Source organism: Coregonus lavaretus (genome assembly GCF_964263955.1).
Source record: "Coregonus lavaretus genome assembly, chromosome: 21".
Taxonomy (NCBI): domain Eukaryota; kingdom Metazoa; phylum Chordata; class Actinopteri; order Salmoniformes; family Salmonidae; genus Coregonus; species Coregonus lavaretus.
This window is the reverse complement of record NC_140008.1, coordinates 18521683-18540002: the sequence shown is the minus strand read 5'-3', so window position 1 is coordinate 18540002 and position 18320 is coordinate 18521683. Positions and strand designations below refer to the sequence as shown.

The following is an 18320-nucleotide window of genomic DNA, read 5'->3' as shown; positions in this document are numbered from 1 at the left end:
TGAGTTTTTACCAAAAAGTTCTATTTTGGTTTCATCTGACCATATGACATTCTCCCAATCCTCTTCTGGATCATCCAAATGCACTCTAGCAAACTTCAGATGGGCCTGGGGACACGTCTGGCACTGCAGGATTGCACTGCGGCGTAGTGTGTTACTGATGGTAGGCTTTGTTACTTTGGTCCCAGCTCTCTGCAGGTCATTCACAAGGTCCCCCGTGTGGTTCTGGGATTTTTGCTCACCGTTCTTGTGATCATTTTGACCCCACGGGGTGAGATCTTGCGTGGAGCCCCAGATCGAGGGAGATTATCAGTGGTCTTGTATGTCTTCCATTTCCTAATAATTGCTCCCACAGTTGACCAAGCTGCTTACCTATTGCAGATTCAGTCTTCCCAGCCTGGTGCAGGTCTACAATTTTGTTTCTGGTGTCCTTTGACAGCTCTTTGGTCTTGGCCATAGTGGAGTTTGGAGTGTGACTGTTTGAGGTTGTGGACAGGTGTCTTTTATACTGATAACAAGTTCAAACAGGTGCCATTAATACAGGTAACGAGTGGAGGACAGAGGAGCCTCTTAAAGAAGAAGTTACAGGTCTGTGAGAGCCAGAAATCTTGCTTGTTTGTGGGTGACCAAATACTTATTTTCCACCATAATTTGCAAATAAAATCATTAAAAATCCTACAATGTGATGTTCTGGAATTTTTTTTCTCAATTTGTCTGTCATAGTTGACGTGTACCTATTATGAAAATTACAGGCCTCTCTCATCTTTTTAAGTGGGAGAACTTACACAATTAGTGGCTGACTAAATACTTTTTTTCCCCACTGTATACTGTATTTGTCACATTTTGCATATAGGGTCACTACATTTTGCATATACCTTGAGGTTGCTACATACATTATCAACATATCATGCAAAGGCCACATTCTGTTTCCAACGATGTTGAAGAACAAAGTTATTATTCTAATGATGGATCTTCTTTTTTTCTTCTCGCCTACCTTTCCTTTTATGTGCTGTTTGTTCATCATCTTTGTTTGAATTGTAACAAATCGTATTGTAAAAATGATTTTATTCATAATTTATTGAAACACATTTGATGTTGTGATATGAAATGGATGTATTCTATTGACTGACAACATGGAATTTGTTTTTTATTTCATGTTGTTTGTGTGTTCATGTTGGAGCATCCTTTGTCCCCGTTTTCTCCCTTTCCCTCTTCCTCTCCCCCTCTCATTCTTTATGATATCTTTATGGTCTCCTCTTAAGGATGTCTGGATGTGCTTCTGATTCGCATGTGTCGCGCCTACAATCCCATCAACAACACTATTCTGTTTGATAGCAAGTTTGCCAGCGCACAGACCTTCAAAGCTCTTGGTGAGTCCCCTCTTTATGAAACCAAATCATTATTATTCCATCAGAATATATTCACACACACAAAATATATATATATACATAAATATATTCACACACCCACATAGTCGAAAAATTCTAGGTCAACCTTTTTTTAGCTTTATTATTTTTCCAAAGTGAACCAAGTCAGGCGTTTCTGTTTTGATAACACCTGTTTTTCCCCCTGCTTCCTCGAAGGTTGTGATGACCTTGTGGGTGCTGTGTTTGACCTGGCCAAGAGCCTGAGTCGTATGCAGCTCTCTGAAGAGGAGATGGCTCTGTTCAGTGCTTCTGTTCTCCTGTCACCAGGTAATCCTCTGACACTGTCTCCCCTTGACTGGTGTGATGTCCCAGCTCTAAAACAGACACTAAGTCATATGTGAGAAGGAAAACCAGCAGAGACTGACTGTGGTTGTCGCTCTCTTTTTCCTCCAGACCGACCATGGTTGACAGACAGCCAACAGGTGCAGAAGCTTCAAGAGAAAGTGTATCTGGCTCTGCAACATTGTCTACACAGAGGTGGCTCATCAAAGGAGAAACTGGCAAAGGTACACATTGGCAGATGATGATATATTCCTTTATTCCTAAGATTGGCGTTTGTTAATGGATTTGGGGTGAAATGTGAAAAACACAAATTTTCTGTCTCGCTTTTTCCTTTCTCTCGATCTCTTCTTCTACCTCTAAGATGGTGTCCAAGCTTCCCATGATGAAGTCCATCTGCAATCTCCACATTGACAAGCTCGAGTTTTTCCGCCTGCTCCACCCGGAGACTGCATACAATTTCCCCCCTCTGTACCGTGAGGTGTTCAGCAGTGAAATCACCTTCCCAGACTCCACAATGGACTAAAAATCTGTTTAGATATGAAAGTGATTCATATAGAGACAAAAATATGTAGGGAACGAGAGGTAGGGAGAAGAATGTGGCAACAGCGAAGCAACCAGCAGCTCTGTGACAACCCTGCACGCTACACTTTAGGACACACTACTCTCACCTCAGACCTCCAACCTATGGAGTTGCTTGGACTGTAAGCCAGTCCAGGCTACGAAATTCAACACTAGGTGCATGCTGCCTATTTTGGGGGGAGTAAAATGGTTCTGAGAATGTATTTTCGCAATCTCAGATGGTTTTTCTAAGAGAGCTTGAGATCTCCCTTAAGCTGAAGTCCTCTGTAAAACGAGTTTGACTTCATTTCCAGTTCTCAGTGCAAGTCCTTGTAAGATAATCTTGAATGTACCCCACAGACATGCAGCACAGAGAAAGGCTTGAGACTGAATGTACTATACTATCCTTCCCCATTGGAGGAGTTGCTGTGTAGATGTTTATTTTTTATCTTATTGCAGTTCTACAGCTAAATTTTAGTTTCTTATTTGGTAGTGCCCATACTTTGCAGATTTGTATCCTATGAACAAACTGTTTAAAAGGACCAAGATCAAATGGATAAGCGCCACGTTTTTTTTTTTGCATGCAAGACATGGACAAAGAGACCCAAGGCAACTATTACCATGCATGCAGACTTGCACACACAGCACTAAGACAAAGCACTTATGCTGACCTATACATGTATTTTTACAGGCACACATTCAGACACTGATATTTTTGAGCTCTTGATATTTTTTTGATGCAATCAAAGACCTCAGTCCCACTACATTTTCCTCTTACAAATGCCACTTAGAGAGAGCAAGAGAGAAGAATCAAATAAGTATTTTTAAAGTATTTTTAAATGTTCTTTATCTATACACTTATATTTTAAAAAATTAATAAAAATAAAATGTGACAGGGATAAATATATATATATATTGAGAGAGAGGGAGCGGGGAGATGTATAGTAAGATACAATTATTCAGGTTGGATTGTAAAAGAGAATGCGTTATCAATGACCTGGTTAAATAAAGGCAAATAAATACATAGATTTGCCAGGACAGCATCTTTCAAAGTATTTCTGGTCATATTCCGGGGTACTGGGATGGAAAATGATTAGATGAATAGCACTTACCGACAAAGAGCCCTCCCTCACCCAATCTGGACCCTTTTCTCGTGCTACCAAGAATCTCAGGGTTCCAACCCAAAGACTGATGATTGTCCTGCTGAAACTGACAGAAGTGGGACATCCTCCCGCCTCAGACAGGCAGGACAGAAGCAACTGAGGGAGAGAGTTCCCCGGGAGATGAAGGATCTTTCCCACCCCTCAAGCTAGGGGTCTGTAGGTCCAGTACAATACTTTGTTGAGGAGGGAAAGGAAGCAGATGATAAGAAGAAAACAAATAGGTGGCGAAAACACTTTCCAGTGCTCCCACCTGGGCACCAACAACAATGAGGGGCATTTAGGGTTTGACCTTTGACCAGTATGGGGAAGGTGGGGGGGGGGGTTCAGGCAGTCTACTGTTTCAGACTGAACTGAAAGTGTGATGATTTGTTAATGATGCCTTCTCTCCCTAACCCTCCCCCGTCTACCTCACCCTCTCCCAAACACTTATGGCACAACGAAGGGTTAACAGAGCCATCAGCTACCCCCCAGAGTTAGGGATTTCAACATTTAGATTATAGAGTATTTGAGATTTCATAATTTACAATGCAATTTGAAGGACGATGATATACGTACAAAAATATGTATTTTATGTTTATATATTTTTCCACGCTGTTTATTTGAGAGCATTAAATCTGCCCCTCTGTCTTCAACGAGAGTGCAGCCTTTTATTAATCTCTACCAGGAAGTCAAAGTTAGATCAACATCTCTTTTTAGGGAGAGGGACTTTGGGTGTGGCAGGATATTTATTTTTAACTATTCTTAAAGGGGCTTTTTGGATTTAAAAAAAACTCTCAACACCCTCAGTACAAAGCTTGTACATAGACAATCTTCTGTGTGAACAGTTTGGTAAGAGCATATTCAGGGGCGCAACTTTCACTGGAGCCGGGGGGGGGGGGGGGGGGGGGCATTTTTGTCCCCCCCAGTTTTATCATTGGAATGTGATAGAAAAAACAGTGTGTTTTAGGACCATGTGGACGACCTCCGAGCGGTCGCATAGGCTGTTTGGAGTGTTTATCCAACTGTATACAAATTTGACAAAATAATAATAAGTATGTCCCCCCCACTTCTAAAACCAAAGTTGCGGCCCTGTTTGTATTACTTTTACCACAAGAAGAGACAATCACTAATGGGCCTTGAGTATTTTCTGTCCAATTATATTTAAATAATCATATGTTTCACTTTGCAATGCTGGAACAGTGTGTTTCTTCATACTGTATATAAATGTATATGTAGTTGGTATTTAGGGGGATATACTTTTCTGGGAGCTTACAACCGTATCATATTGGGATTGGCAATGTCTTTCCCGATTTCAGTTAGGAAGGCCTAAACAGCCCTGGTTAGATGTCTCAGTAGACTTCATAAGCACCCCAACCTGAGACCCCTTAAAAGTACAGCACAAGAGGTTTCAAGTTCTCTCAACATAACAACACCCAACTTTTACACAGAACTAGTATAACTGACTTGAGTGTATGGTTTGTAAGGCAGAGGCGATTGTATTAAGTGAAATGCTTTGTAAGCGTTTAGAACTTAGATGGTTATGTATTTGCACACCTAAAACTGCTTTTTCCGTCTTTGAAGGCCATTCGCAAGGTGTGCAGTTACATTTCCACTCAGTCACTCAGGGAGATAGCTGGACTCTCTGTTCTACAGTGTTTTCGTCAGTTAGCCTAGTCCGACACCTTGCGTTGAATAGAAGACCTTAAAACCTTGATCACTGTGTACATGTTCTTGTTGAACACAGAAGTATCAAAGGTTTGACCCCAGTCTAATATCAATATTATTACAGGACTTTTGAGCCTGAATTGTAGGATAAATAGAATCTAAAATGTAATTACATTTAAAGATGGATTTGAATGTATATATCCTGTGTTGGTTTTGTTGTGATCTTTTGTTTCTTCATTTCTATCCTTATCTGTCATATTCTTTCTCATCAGTTTACTGTCCTCCTTTTTGTCTTGGAGAGTTGTTATTCTATTTTTTTAAGAGTGTTTTAATAATATCTCCCTAAAGGTTCCTCTCTTTTCATGATCCTTCTATTTATCATGTTTTCATTCTATTTTAAGATTATTATTGAAATCAATATAGATTTTAAGAATATATTATTTAGGATATATTATGAATATGAAGCCTAAGAGTTTTTTTTTAACACATTTAAGAGTTCTTGTTGTAGCTACAATGGGGATACAATATGTGGATTTAAGAATGTAATAAAAGTATTTTTATAATAAGTTGATGTTGTTTGTGTGCTTACTCATGTACAGTAATTACACTTCCTAACCCTTGGAATTAGATGAGCCACACCTGTTTATTCGTTTTACACATAGTAATATCAATCATATGGAATAAAGATAGGTCATTTGTTAAATATTTAACAAAAGATATGCAGTTAAGTAACATCTGTCGACAATATAGAACAAGGCAAAACATGTACATCTTATCCAATGACAAGCTATGATAAATCACAGTGGTGCAAATTGTGAAACACTGCTAAGCTGAAGATAAGTCCAAGAGCCTTAGCAGGGTTCCTGGCTAAAACATTTTTTTTACATCAGGTACAGTATAGAACAATTACAGCACATGACCGTGTCCAGCTGCAATTTCACTTTCAGGTGCAAATTTATCAAGCTTGCAGTCCAATAAAGTTGAGTGCCTCAGGGCTCTCTTGACACCAATCAAGTATTTCCGAAAACCCTGTTTCTACAGTATGGTCCTATTTTCATACAGTAGCCTATGGTATTATTGCAACGCAAACAAATATTAAAGATCTCCAGAGAATAGAATCATCTTATCTCAAACTATGGCATACATACAGTGAGGGAAAAAGGTATTTGATCCCCTGCTGATTTTGTACGTTTGCCCACTGACAAAGAAATTAATCAGTCTATAATTTTAATGGTAGGTTTATTTGAACAGTGAGAGACAGAATAACAACAAAAAAATCCAGAAAAATGCATGTCAAAAATGTTATAAATTGATTTGCATTTTAATGAGGGAAATAAGTATTTGACCCCCTCTCAATCAGAAAGATTTCTGGCTCCCAGGTGTCTTTTATACAGGTAACGAGCTGAGATTAGGAGCACACTCTTAAAGGGAGTGCTCCTAATCTCAGCTTGTTACCTGTATAAAAGACACCTGTCCACAGAAGCAATCAATCAGATTCCAAACTCTCCACCATGTCCAAGACCAAAGAGCTCTCCAAGGATGTCAGGGACAAGATTGTAGACCTACACAAGGCTGGAATGGGCTACAAGACCATCGCCAAGCAGCTTGGTGAGAAGGTGACAACAGTTGGTGCGATTATTCGCAAATGGAAGAAACACAAAATAACTGTCAATCTCCCTCGGCCTGGGACTCCATGCAAGATCTCACCTCGTGGAGTTGCAATGATCATGAGAACGGTGAGGAATCAGCCCAGAACTACACGGGAGGATCTTGTCAATGATCTCAAGGCAGCTGGGACCATAGTCACCAAGAAAACAATTGGTAACACACTACGCCGTGAAGGACTGAAATCCTGCAGCGCCCGCAAGGTCCCCCTGCTCAAGAAAGCACATATACAGGCCTGTCTGAAGTTTGCCAATGAACATCTGAATGATTCAGAGGAGAACTGGGTGAAATCGAGCTCTTTGGCATCAACTCAACTCGCCGTGTTTGGAGGAGGAGGAATGCTGCCTATGACCCCAAGAACACCATCCCTACCGTCAAACATGGAGGTGGAAACATTATGCTTTGGGGGTGTTTTTCTGCTAAGGGGACAGGACAACTTCACCACATCAAAGGGACGATGGACGGCGCCATGTACCGTCAAATCTTGGGTGAGAACCTCCTTCCTTCAGCCAGGGCATTGAAAATGGGTTGTGGATGGGTATTCCAGCATGACAATGACCCAAAACACAAGGCCAAGGCAACAAAGGAGTGGCTCAAGAAGAAGCACATTAAGGTCCTGGAGTGGCCTAGCCAGTCTCCAGACCTTAATCCCATAGAAAATCTGTGGAGGGAGCTGAAGGTTTGAGTTGCCAAACATCATGCTCGAAACCTTAATGACTTGGAGAAGATCTGCAAAGAGGAGTGGGACAAAATCCCTCCTGAGATGTGTGCAAACCTGGTGGGCAGCTACAAGAGTCATGTTTTGCAGAGGGGTCAAATACTTATTTCCCTCATTAAAATGCAAATCAATTTCTAACAATTTTGACATGCGTTTTTCTGGATTGTCAGTGGGTAAACGTACAAAATCAGCAGGGGATCAAATACTTTTTTCCCTCACTGTAGGCCTGCCAGTCTATAGTTTAAACTTTAAGGTATAGAGCCTGTAACTCTTTGCTCCCAGCTAAGTCCATTAATAAATCAACATGACTTGTGGGCCTCAATGGAGCGCAATCCCACTTCTGACACCAATGTGGCAAATTCAGGAGTAGCCCCAACGGTGTTCGACCCAGCTACCTTCCAACATTAAATTAATTAGCTCTTTGAGATACAAGTATTTTTACAAGATTGTTAGCTAGTGTTGCTGCGCTGATGCTGTGGTCTTCATGAAAGTTACAGTAAGCATGATCATGCAAATGAATAAAGCCATACATATAGCATGAGCAGTGTTGGGGAAGCTAGTCTGAAAATATAGTTTACCAAGCTACAAATTACTTTACACTGGAACAAGTTATGCTACACTAAATCTACCCTTAAGAAAAATATAGTTTACTTAACTAAAGCTACTTTGAAAAAGTAGTTCACTACATCTAAACTACTTAGTGATAAATTGTTATTATTAAATCTGAAATGTCATAGACTACAAATTGCAAGAACAGTTCACTCTGGAGTCAGATGTTAATAGAATGTGTAATTTAGTCTATCAAGTGAGAATTGGTTCTTGCCAATTTCACCCATAATTTATTTTCTTTTGCCAAAAAAGTAGTGTGTAGTTTCAGTTGTTATAGCTACACCACTACATGACAAAAAGTAATTAACTACTGAAAGCATTACCAAGATTTGAATTTAGTTCAACTATACCACCAAGCTACTGCAACATGCAGTTTAAATACTAGTTAGACTACATGTAGTTCACAACTCCCCAACACTGAGCATGTGTGAGTTTGAAGTGGTTTTCAACCAAAGTACTTGAGACTGAAATAGACACGTCTAGAAAACTATTGAAGAACACTTCTGCCACCATGTGGAAAAAAAGTGAACATAGACCATATTGGCCTGTTCCTCTTCTGTGCGATAGTGGGCGCTGCGCGCTTGCTTATGGAGAGACAATTTTGAATGTGCAGCGAGCGCAATGATTTTTTGGAATTTGGGTGCGCGAGACTTGACAGAAGAGTTACAGGGAGTGTTAAGTGGTGATGTACCATCATTTCAGGTTGTGGGCATGAGGTAGGAATTAATATATTTAAACAGTGGAGTAGGGTGGTGTTAATTATTACTAATATTTTAGAATTTTTGAGTGTAGTGTTAGATGGTAGGGTGTATCTGTATTTTATTTTTCAAGCAAAAATATAAGGGAGTTGTACTCCAGTCTAGTAGGTGGCGGTAATGCAACAAATTGGATGCCAACCGCCGTTAAACCTCATCGAAAAAGAATAAGATTTTTTGGAGGCGTAGAGTAAACGGTTTGGTGCAGCTAAAAGTGTACACTGTGGATATACTCATACCTAGTTCTAGAGTCTTTCAAGACCTATATGCACTTTATAGAGATCTGCGCGCTTGTTCAACCGCATTTTTAGTAACGCTCGTGAACCGCAGGACATCCTCGTAGACGTGGTCGGTCAGCAATCAGTTGGCGTGTACTGTAAAGGAGAACGACTTCTAAATCGCAATCATATGACCACGGCGTACTACTAGTTTAGCTAGCAATAGTTCTTGTCTTAAATTTAATCCTACTACGGCAAAAGTGAAAGACAGTCCGGCTCCAATTTGGACGGTCCAAGATGTCTGTAGCGGGCTTCAAGAAGCAGTTTTATAAAGCCAGCCAGGTTAGCGAACAACTTTCCTCCCCTCCGAATACAGATTTGTTTCAATAAGTATTAGCTAGCTAATATTAGTAATGTTAGATAGCAAACGAGTTAAAAAATAAATCATTATCTGAGATTGCTAGGTAACTAGCTTGCATTAACTTTTATGAAGTTTTAGCTTGCTAGCTACTGGCTAGGCTACTTTTGTAGTAACTTTAGCTAGCTATACATTTTTTTATTGTTACATGTTTTTGTATGTTATTTAGCTAGTTGGCAGTCTTTATAATTATTTCATGCGTTAACATTAGCAAACTAACGTTAAAACGTGACAAAAACCTTCAAAAGAATGCCATGATAAACTTGACAGCTAGCCAGCCAGCTAGCTAACGTTAGCTAGCTAGATACTTTTTATGTACTTAGCTAGAATCTCAAGAAAAACACTTCGCAGGTAGTTAGCTATCCTAGTACACAGCTACCTAGATAACGGTACTAGTATAGATAGTGCATGTGTCATGTCTGTCAACTGTCACTTAACAGGTAAGCTGAGGGTGTACACACCTTCAGGTAACACATTCCAATGTGCTAACTGTTCCTAGGCTATCTAGCTATGCCCTGGGGATATCAGGGGCAACATATGTGTTGCTGGTGGTTTTGTTAGTTACCTTGTAGAACAGGGGTTCCCGAACTTTTTCACTCAGGCACCCCTTCTAGTATTGGGGTTTTAATTTCGAAAATCAAATTTCAGAGTGCCAATATCTTGTTGGTTATGTAGACGGAAGATGGATGATTTAGATTTGTTTTCCTCTGTTGGAGCCCTGTCTGATCTCAGTTCTGGTGGTTATTAAGACTTTTTTTTATTTTTTATTTTTATTTAACCTTTATTTTATCAGGGAGTCATACTGAGACCAAGGTCTCTCTTACAGATGAGCCCTGAATTACATAAATTACAGAAAATACACACATCAAAATAAAAATACAAAATGCAAGCAGAAAGAAAAACAGTCGTAAAAAACAGACATTCATCAGTAAAAAGGTCCTCCATCAGCGTTCTGAATTGGCCTAGAGGCACCAAAACATCACATTTCAGAACATTTTGAAGATTGTTCCACAAATAAGATGCAAAAAAACTAAAAGCTGATTGAAATAACTCAGTAGAGACCAAAGGAATTTCCAGTGTTAGCCATCCCTGAGACCAGGTGTTGTAACTCGTATGTCTAAAGTTTAGTAATGATGTTCGGTACAGTGGGCTTTATAATTGAAACATAGCAATGTATCATCCTACTTTTGAGTCAGTCTCTTCTTGTCCCTGCTGATCTCAGCAGGAAAGACATATGCTTTCTACCCCAACATCCTTTTAGGAGCGGGCTTAGATCCCCGTTGGGGAGAAAAAAAGAGAGGGATATGAAGAGAAAGAGGGAAAGAGTCAATCCATTGAGAAGACAGACCGTGAAAGAGGAAATGGAGGGCCAAAACTGCAGTGTATATGTGTGTACTGTATTTTTGTGTGTGTTTGCATGCATGTGTGTACTGTATATTTGTGTGTGTTTGCGTGCATGTGTTACAGGGGGCTAGGAGAGAAACTATGCGCCTTCTCCCTGATTGGACTGCAATGCAGTTGCAGTTTCTTGCCAAACTTCATAGGAGTCAATCATGCCTGACGCCAACAAGAAATATGACACTCCCCTGCAAGGCATAAAATAACATGCTTATTGAGAGCATGCAGTGGTTTTGTCACTAGCAATGATGGCATGTGATTGGAAATAGGCCTACTTGTAGGAATTGGTTTCGTATGTTTTCTGCAGCACTGTTTTTTCTGTTCTTATGGAATGCAGGAAGTTGGCTTTAGAAATGTAATATAGCTGCAGCACCCCATAGCACACGCCCATGTTTTTTTTGGACTTACTATCCCCCTTACTTTTCACCACATTTCACAAAGCTGTCAAACATGGCCTACACATTATTCAACTTGTTGTGTGTACACACGTACCAAGTGTCATAAATAATACTTAATCTGACTCGATATCTGAATTAAATGCCTTTCAAAATCCTGCAGCAGCACTAGCATACTTTGCAACACGTACAGGGAAGTTGGTGGGAATGTTAAAGGAAATGGTGGGTCAGAGTGGAGTCTGCAGATGGCTGATCATATTCACTCACAGAGGGAGCGGTCAGCTGAAGGATCATATGCTGCTCAAAAGGTTAAGTTAACATGTACAGTGGCATTGGCCCTGTCGCTTATAGGCTAGTTACATTTACCCTTTACAGACAGACTTTACTGTATGTTCCACATTCATGCCAGGATAAGCCTTTTAAATATCCTGTGCACATGCCAGCAAGTGTGGGAGTAGACGTGGGTGGACGTTTATTTTAATAAATCCATTAACTATATACCATCGCAAAGAAATCCAATATTAAATCATTTCAGGCAGGTCCTAAGAAGCATAAGACTAATAAAATGTATTTTCAAAAGAATAGAATGATATATTTTGAGTTGAATTATGTTACTGGTCTGTGCAGCCTGTATGGCTGCGCCATGCACATGAAGTCAATAATTTTGTTAATTAAACAGACGACACACTTAGGCTACCCTGATCAAAGTCAACACACATATATTATAGGCTAAGAATATAATAATATGCCATTTAGCAGACGCTTTTATCCAAAGCGATTTACAGTCATGCGTGCATACATTTTTGTGTATGGGTGGTCCCGGGGATCGAACCCACTACCTTGGCGTTACAAGCGCCGTGCTCTACCAGTTGAGCTACAGAGGACCACAATATAACAGAATAAAATGAACAAGTATTTTTCCCCCCAAAACATGCGTCACAGCAACGTGTGGAACCGCTGTCATATATAAATAAATAAAAAAGTTATATTTTGATACAGCCAAAGGCAAGCCCATGCTTTTTAAAATCCAAATTTCATCTTTCCTACCTTTGTTTGGGAGCAGGCATAGGGTCTTACTTTCAGTGTGTCTTCATGATACCAGTGGTGGAAAAAGTACCCAATTGTCATACTTGCGTAAAAGTAAAGATACCTTAATAGAAAATGGCTCAAATGAAAGTCACCCAGTAAAATACTACTTGAGTAAAAGTCTAAAAAAGTATTTGGTTTTAAATATACTTAAGTATCAAAAGTAAATGTATAAATCATTTCACATTCCTTATATTCAGCAAACTGACAGCAAGGGGCACACTCCAACACTCAGACATAATTTACAAACTAAGCGTTTGTGTTTAGTGAGTCCGCCAGATCAGAGGCAGTGGGGATGACCAGGGATGTTCTCTTGATAAGTGTGTGAATTTGACCATTTCCCTGTCCTGTTAAGCATTCGAAACGTAACAAGTACATTTGGGTGTCAGGGAAAATCAATGGAGTAAAAAGTACATTATTTTCTTTAGGAATGTAGTAGAGTAAAAGTTGTCAAAAATATAAATAGTAAAGTACAGATACCCCCCAAAAACTACTTAAGTACTTTAAAGTATTTTTGCTTAAGTACTTTACACCACTGCATGATACCGATAGAAAATAATAGCAATCTATATTTTCAAAAGCATGTGAGTCTCGTGTTCATATTTCACAACCTCCACAGGCTTTTGGAGTTGCCTTTACGTGATCGAGCATAAATAATAGGCCTACACTTGATTTACTTGATACTAAATGTTTCTGATCAGTGATAGATGATCAAACGAATAGATGAGCTTTGCCATCTCCACATTTGCCCAGCCAGAGAATTAACCAAATATTCAGATGGAGATTCAGTGAAACAAAATCACATTGATTAAGACAAGTCACAGGCTTTTGGTCAGGAGTAAGCCTAGGCTACTAAGTGACTGCAAGTGAAGAGCAAAATAATCCACTTGTTAAGCTACGTAAACATGCAGGCAAAATGTTCTGATCAGTGCTAATAAATGAGCCAACTAGACAAGATGACCATGAGCAGCACTCACTAACATTTCCACAGCCTAATTGTGGCCTAGCAAATATCAGAACGGAGATTCAGTGAAAAGAAAAATCTGACATTGATTTATCTAGATGAGTCCCTATGCTTGTTTCAAAGCAGTGTGAAATGGTGCTGAAATAGTTGAACACTATTTTGCTTCAAATGTAGGCCTACTATAACAATTGGATGACTTTGGGAGGTTCAGTAAGCAACAATTTGATTCCTTCAATTGCATTAGCTACTTTATTCCAATATTTTAATCATTCAGTGGTATTCAACCCCACAGTAATTATTTATGGACCCATCCAGTTTTGGTTAAGAAAACAGTGCATGGGGTGGGCTATGTGAAGAGATGGGTGAATTGACATGTCTTGCAAAGTTTAGAACTGCCAGGATGATAGTAGTAACGGGCGCTGCCTAGCAACCATCAAGAGTTTGAGAGCGTAGTGTGTGCCAGTGCTGCCTCAGCATTGCCGCTGCAGTTCATACTAAGCCGTAGGCAAAACTTTACCCCAGTCATGACTAGGTCGGTTGTCGGAAATAAAAGTAGAGGCTTTGTCGCCGGCAAAAAACCTTCATGTATAAAGAAAAGTCTGCAAAAAGTTTGCGTGATACTAAAGTTGGCGCAGAAATGTCTTGGTTTGAAAGGTGTATTACACACAGAGCACTAACTAATCAATTGTATATTTGGGATGCAAATTTCGGAACATTTTGCTGCCAACTAACCGACCCTAATTAACCGGTCAACAAACGGTCACGTTTTTTCCCAACAGTAAAATTACGTGACCAACAGAAAATGCTATGCATGCATACAAGGAAGGGACATTTTACATTAAGAGCTTAATGGAAACATGCAACAATAGGAAGCCTATCATCTTACATTCAAAAGGCTATAGCCTATTATGGAACATGCAACTCCTGTAATGAAGCAGCTAATATACTGAACAAAAATATAAACGCAACATGTAAAGTGTTGGTCCCATGTTTCATGAGATGAAATAAAAGAACCCAGAAATGTTCCATACGCACAAAAAGCTTATTTCTCTCAAATGTTGTGCACAAATTTGTTTACATCCCTGTTAGTGAGCATTTCTCCTTTGCCAAGATAATCCATCTGATATTTGTCAAGCTGATGTTGCAGTGCTTTCATTGTCTGGCATTCCTCAAACTGATATAACTCAGTTAAAGGGATAGTTCGGGGTTTTGGCAATAAAGCCCTTGATCTACTTCCCCAGAGTCAGATCGGGGCGGCAGGTAGCTTAGTGGTTAAGAGCGTTGTGCCAGTAACCGAAAGGTCGCTGGTTCTAATCCCCGAGCCGACTAGGTGAAAAATCTGTCTGTGCCCTTGAGCAAGGCACTTAACCCTAATTGCTCCTGTAAGTCGCTCTGGATAAGAGCGTCTGCTAAATGACAAAAAAAATAAAAAATGTAAATCAACTCGTGGATGCCATTTTTATGTCTCTGCATCCAGTATTGAAGAACTAGCTGTTCCCAAGGACTTCCAGTCATTGCGCTAATGCTAGTTAGCAATTGCTGTATTGGTAGTTAGCGACTTCCTTCAAACTGAACGCAGGCACATAAAAATGGTATCCACAAGTTCTTCTGACTCTGGGGAAGTAGATAAAGGACTTCATAGCCACAATCTGTAACTATCCCTTTAAGAGTAAGTAAGCCTATATATTTTTATTTATTTTACTTTTATTTATTTTACCTTTATTTAACTAGGCAAGTCAGTTAAGAACAAATTCTTATTTTCAATGACGGCCTACCCCGGCCATACCCAGACGACGCCAATTATGCGCTGCCGCATGGAACTCCCAATCACGGCCGGATTGTGATACAGCCTGGAATCGAACCAGGGTCTGAGATGCAGTGCCTTAGACCGCTGCGCCACTCGGGAGCGGTAATATGTTTACTATATGAAGTATACAAGCCTATGCGCCACACCACAAATACCTTTCCGCTGTAGGCGTTGAGGACTTCACACTATAAATGGCACAGGCACAGCCATGTCTCCCAAATAATCCATTCTCTGTAGGATGCTGTATTTCTCAATTCTCACATGTTGCATAATCTCAGAGACTACATCAAGATGTATAGGCCTATCATGACATTGTATGTTCATTTGGCCAGCAGTGTTCCCTAGTTCTCCATAGCCAAAGTTGTCCCCTTAGGGTATTTTGGTCCAGTGTGAGGCTGATGATCAGTGTGTGATTCCTTTAGGTGTCAGTTCAGTTATGAGATGTTTTTCTATAATGTTGTGTAAAAGGAAAGCCTGGCAGCGGTTGGCCCATTGTTAAGGAGGCAGCTGACTCACTATCACGCCGTCTCTCTCCCAATAAGATTACAATCACACCATTATCTGTGTAAAAGAGATGCTATTTTCAGGCGTCAGTGTTGTGCTCTCCTCCCTCTTAATCTAGCTAGCAGTAGCAGCCAAGTATGTGGCCTTGTGTGTCTGCCTCACGGCATAGCTGAAATGACTACATTTCTCTTTGTTTAGAGTTATCAGAAACAGAACTTAATATTTTTAGGAAGAGATTTATTAGGCCTAGTTACTTTCAAGACGCTCTCAGTGGGTGTTTGTTTAATATAGTTTTTGTTTTTACTGCTGTAGGCCTATTTCTTCAAAGATCACCTTTGTTTTTTAGGTCTGTGAAAGGCTAACACAGCCACTATCCATAATGTTTTGCCACAGTAGCAGTTTTGTGGTTAGAAAGACTCGAAGAGCTGAACACTCCCACCTGTTGATGTAAAGTAAAAATGTGTTTTTATGGGCTAAGACACTGATTCTATTAGCTCCAGCACGGTCACTGGGGCTGCTGCTCTTTGTCCCCGCTCTGATTCCTCTAAATGAGTCACTTTCCCCTCTCCTACATCCCTCAGTCAGTGAACTTTCTACCCCAGATGCTGTGTGGATTCAGGTTATCCATTCTCTGGTTTACAGATTAGGTGTGGGATCAGTAGCAGCATGCACATTAAGTCATCACTTTATTTGCTGGGTGTCCATTTCTACCATCAGATCTGACACTCAGTGTAAAAGCAGTGTACAAGTCTGGAGCAACAATTGGTACTATGAAGTGCATATTTTCTGAACCACCATACAAAGCTTTGTTCACTCAGTGGTTTGCATTGGGCAAAGAATGTAACAATCATGTCCTCCCCCTGAAGTAGATAGGCATAAGTCATTGTGGACTGTTTCAGTAAACCCAAATGCCACATGATCATCATGTCACAGAACCGAAAATATGATAAATAAGTTTGCTCTCACCAAGCTCACTTTCTGTGACTGTATTGAATGTTAGAGCAGCCCTACATAGGCTGAGGTGTGTCTGTCTTTACTCATGACCTCAGTCCTTCAGGGCATCCTGTTTACCTCATATACCACAGTTAAAGCTGCAATATGTAACTTTTTGGGGGTGACACAACCAAATTCACATAGAAATGTAAGTTATATATCTGTCATTCTCATTGAAAGCAAGTCTAAGAAGCAGTAGATTTGTTCAATGTGCGCTATTTCTATGCTTCCTGGTCTTAAGTTTAGTTTTTGCGTCTTTTACGTTTGGCTTTGTACACCAGCTTCAAACAGCTGAAAAAACAATATTTTTGGTTATGGAAAATATATTTCACAGCGGTTTAGATGGTACAATGATTCTCTACACTATACTTGCTTGTTTTGTGTCACAAATTGAAATTAGGCAAACTGTTAGAATTTTCGCAACCAGGAAATGGCGGAGCAATTTCTGCATAGTGCATCTTTAATTACTGTAATCTAAAAGTAGGCTAACTGCTGCACCCACCAAGTGCCTATAGGCTTACTAGTTTGTTACATTTGCAAAAGGAAAGGCTTTCAATGATTATCTCTCTCCCAGGGCTGAGAGAGGTGGAAATGCATAGCCTAAACATCTCATCTTGTAAGAGTGAAGCCCCTCGGGGACCAGTACGAAAATGTATACACTCACTACTGTAATTCGCATCTGCTAAATTACATAAATGTAAATGGCTGGTCATGTATTGGCCTCAGAGAGGGCAGGAGTAGTGGGTAGATGTTGTGCCTTGTCACTGGAATTTTCTGCTGCAGAACCATCCCTTTGTCCCCACATGCAGTTGTTTTTCTCCTGGTCATAACTGAGTAAGCTAGTCCTTCCTAACATGTTTAGGACTGACATGGCAGAAGGGAGAGAAAATGTATGCTACTTGTATGCCAAATAATTACCGGTAGCCTATGGGGAACAAAAAAGCATACAAACTCTTGGCATATGATGTTCCACAGAACGTTTTTAAACAGGGATGGCTGACTACAGTACGTGACCTAAAACCTGTTGAATATGTACTAAGTTTCCTCTTGAAAGGGTGCCTAATATGCTTTAAATTAGCATAGTGGTTTACGGCACTTCAGAAACATTGGGTATTGTCATTGTTCAAATAAACATTTCCAGAAAGAGGTAGAATCATGACATCCAATTTCCCTGTATGTTTTGATATAGATTCATATGAAATCATATCAAGAGAAGGAACAAGTGACTGTGTAACTGTGATGTCATGGTCGTCATATGGTACTTGCAACAGGTTGAAGCTGAAAATGATTTGTTGTAGTTGATGACTTGACTTTACCACATACTGTATTGTAGTCAGATCCAGTAGTTGAGAGAAGACAAGCTCTATTGTACATTTTATGAGGGAGGAAGCAAAACTGAGCGAGAGAAGAGCGGTGGGGGAGGGTGAATTTGTTTTACACGTGTCCAGTGTTAAAAGTGTAGGCATATAAAGCAGTCTTTTTCCACAAGGTGGAAGAAAGAGATAGAGGGAGCTAGGGTAAACGTGTAGGCTACATTTACTGCTGGATGGCCTGACCTGCACACATACATGTTGGCATGAAGTTACAACATGTTGGCATGAATGTGACAAAGGTCCTGTAGCATGTGTTTAAAGTTATGAGATGATTCACTACTATACAGTACATGGTCATTATAAAAATAGGCCTAAAAGAAACTGTACAGGATTCCAGCATCTGGTC

The 18320-nt window shown here is 40.0% G+C and overlaps 2 protein-coding genes across 2 annotated transcripts in view; both read left to right on the top strand.

The window, feature by feature from the left end:
• LOC311149073 (nuclear receptor ROR-beta-like) overlaps positions 1-5631 on the top strand; it is a 30380-nt gene extending 24749 nt beyond the window's left edge. Inside the window, exons 7-10 of the mRNA XM_084186178.1 lie at positions 1260-1367; positions 1581-1691; positions 1818-1930; positions 2068-5631. Of these exons, the coding sequence (XP_084042304.1) occupies positions 1260-1367; positions 1581-1691; positions 1818-1930; positions 2068-2229 (494 nt within the window). The 3' untranslated portion in view covers positions 2230-5631. The remainder of the gene's footprint in view (positions 1-1259; positions 1368-1580; positions 1692-1817; positions 1931-2067) is intronic.
• Positions 5632-9157: 3526 nt separating this feature from the next.
• LOC311149001 (endophilin-A2-like) overlaps positions 9158-18320 on the top strand; it is a 29441-nt gene continuing 20278 nt past the window's right edge. Inside the window, exon 1 of the mRNA XM_084186060.1 lies at positions 9158-9378. Coding sequence (XP_084042186.1) covers positions 9334-9378 — 45 coding nt within the window. The 5' untranslated portion in view covers positions 9158-9333. The remainder of the gene's footprint in view (positions 9379-18320) is intronic.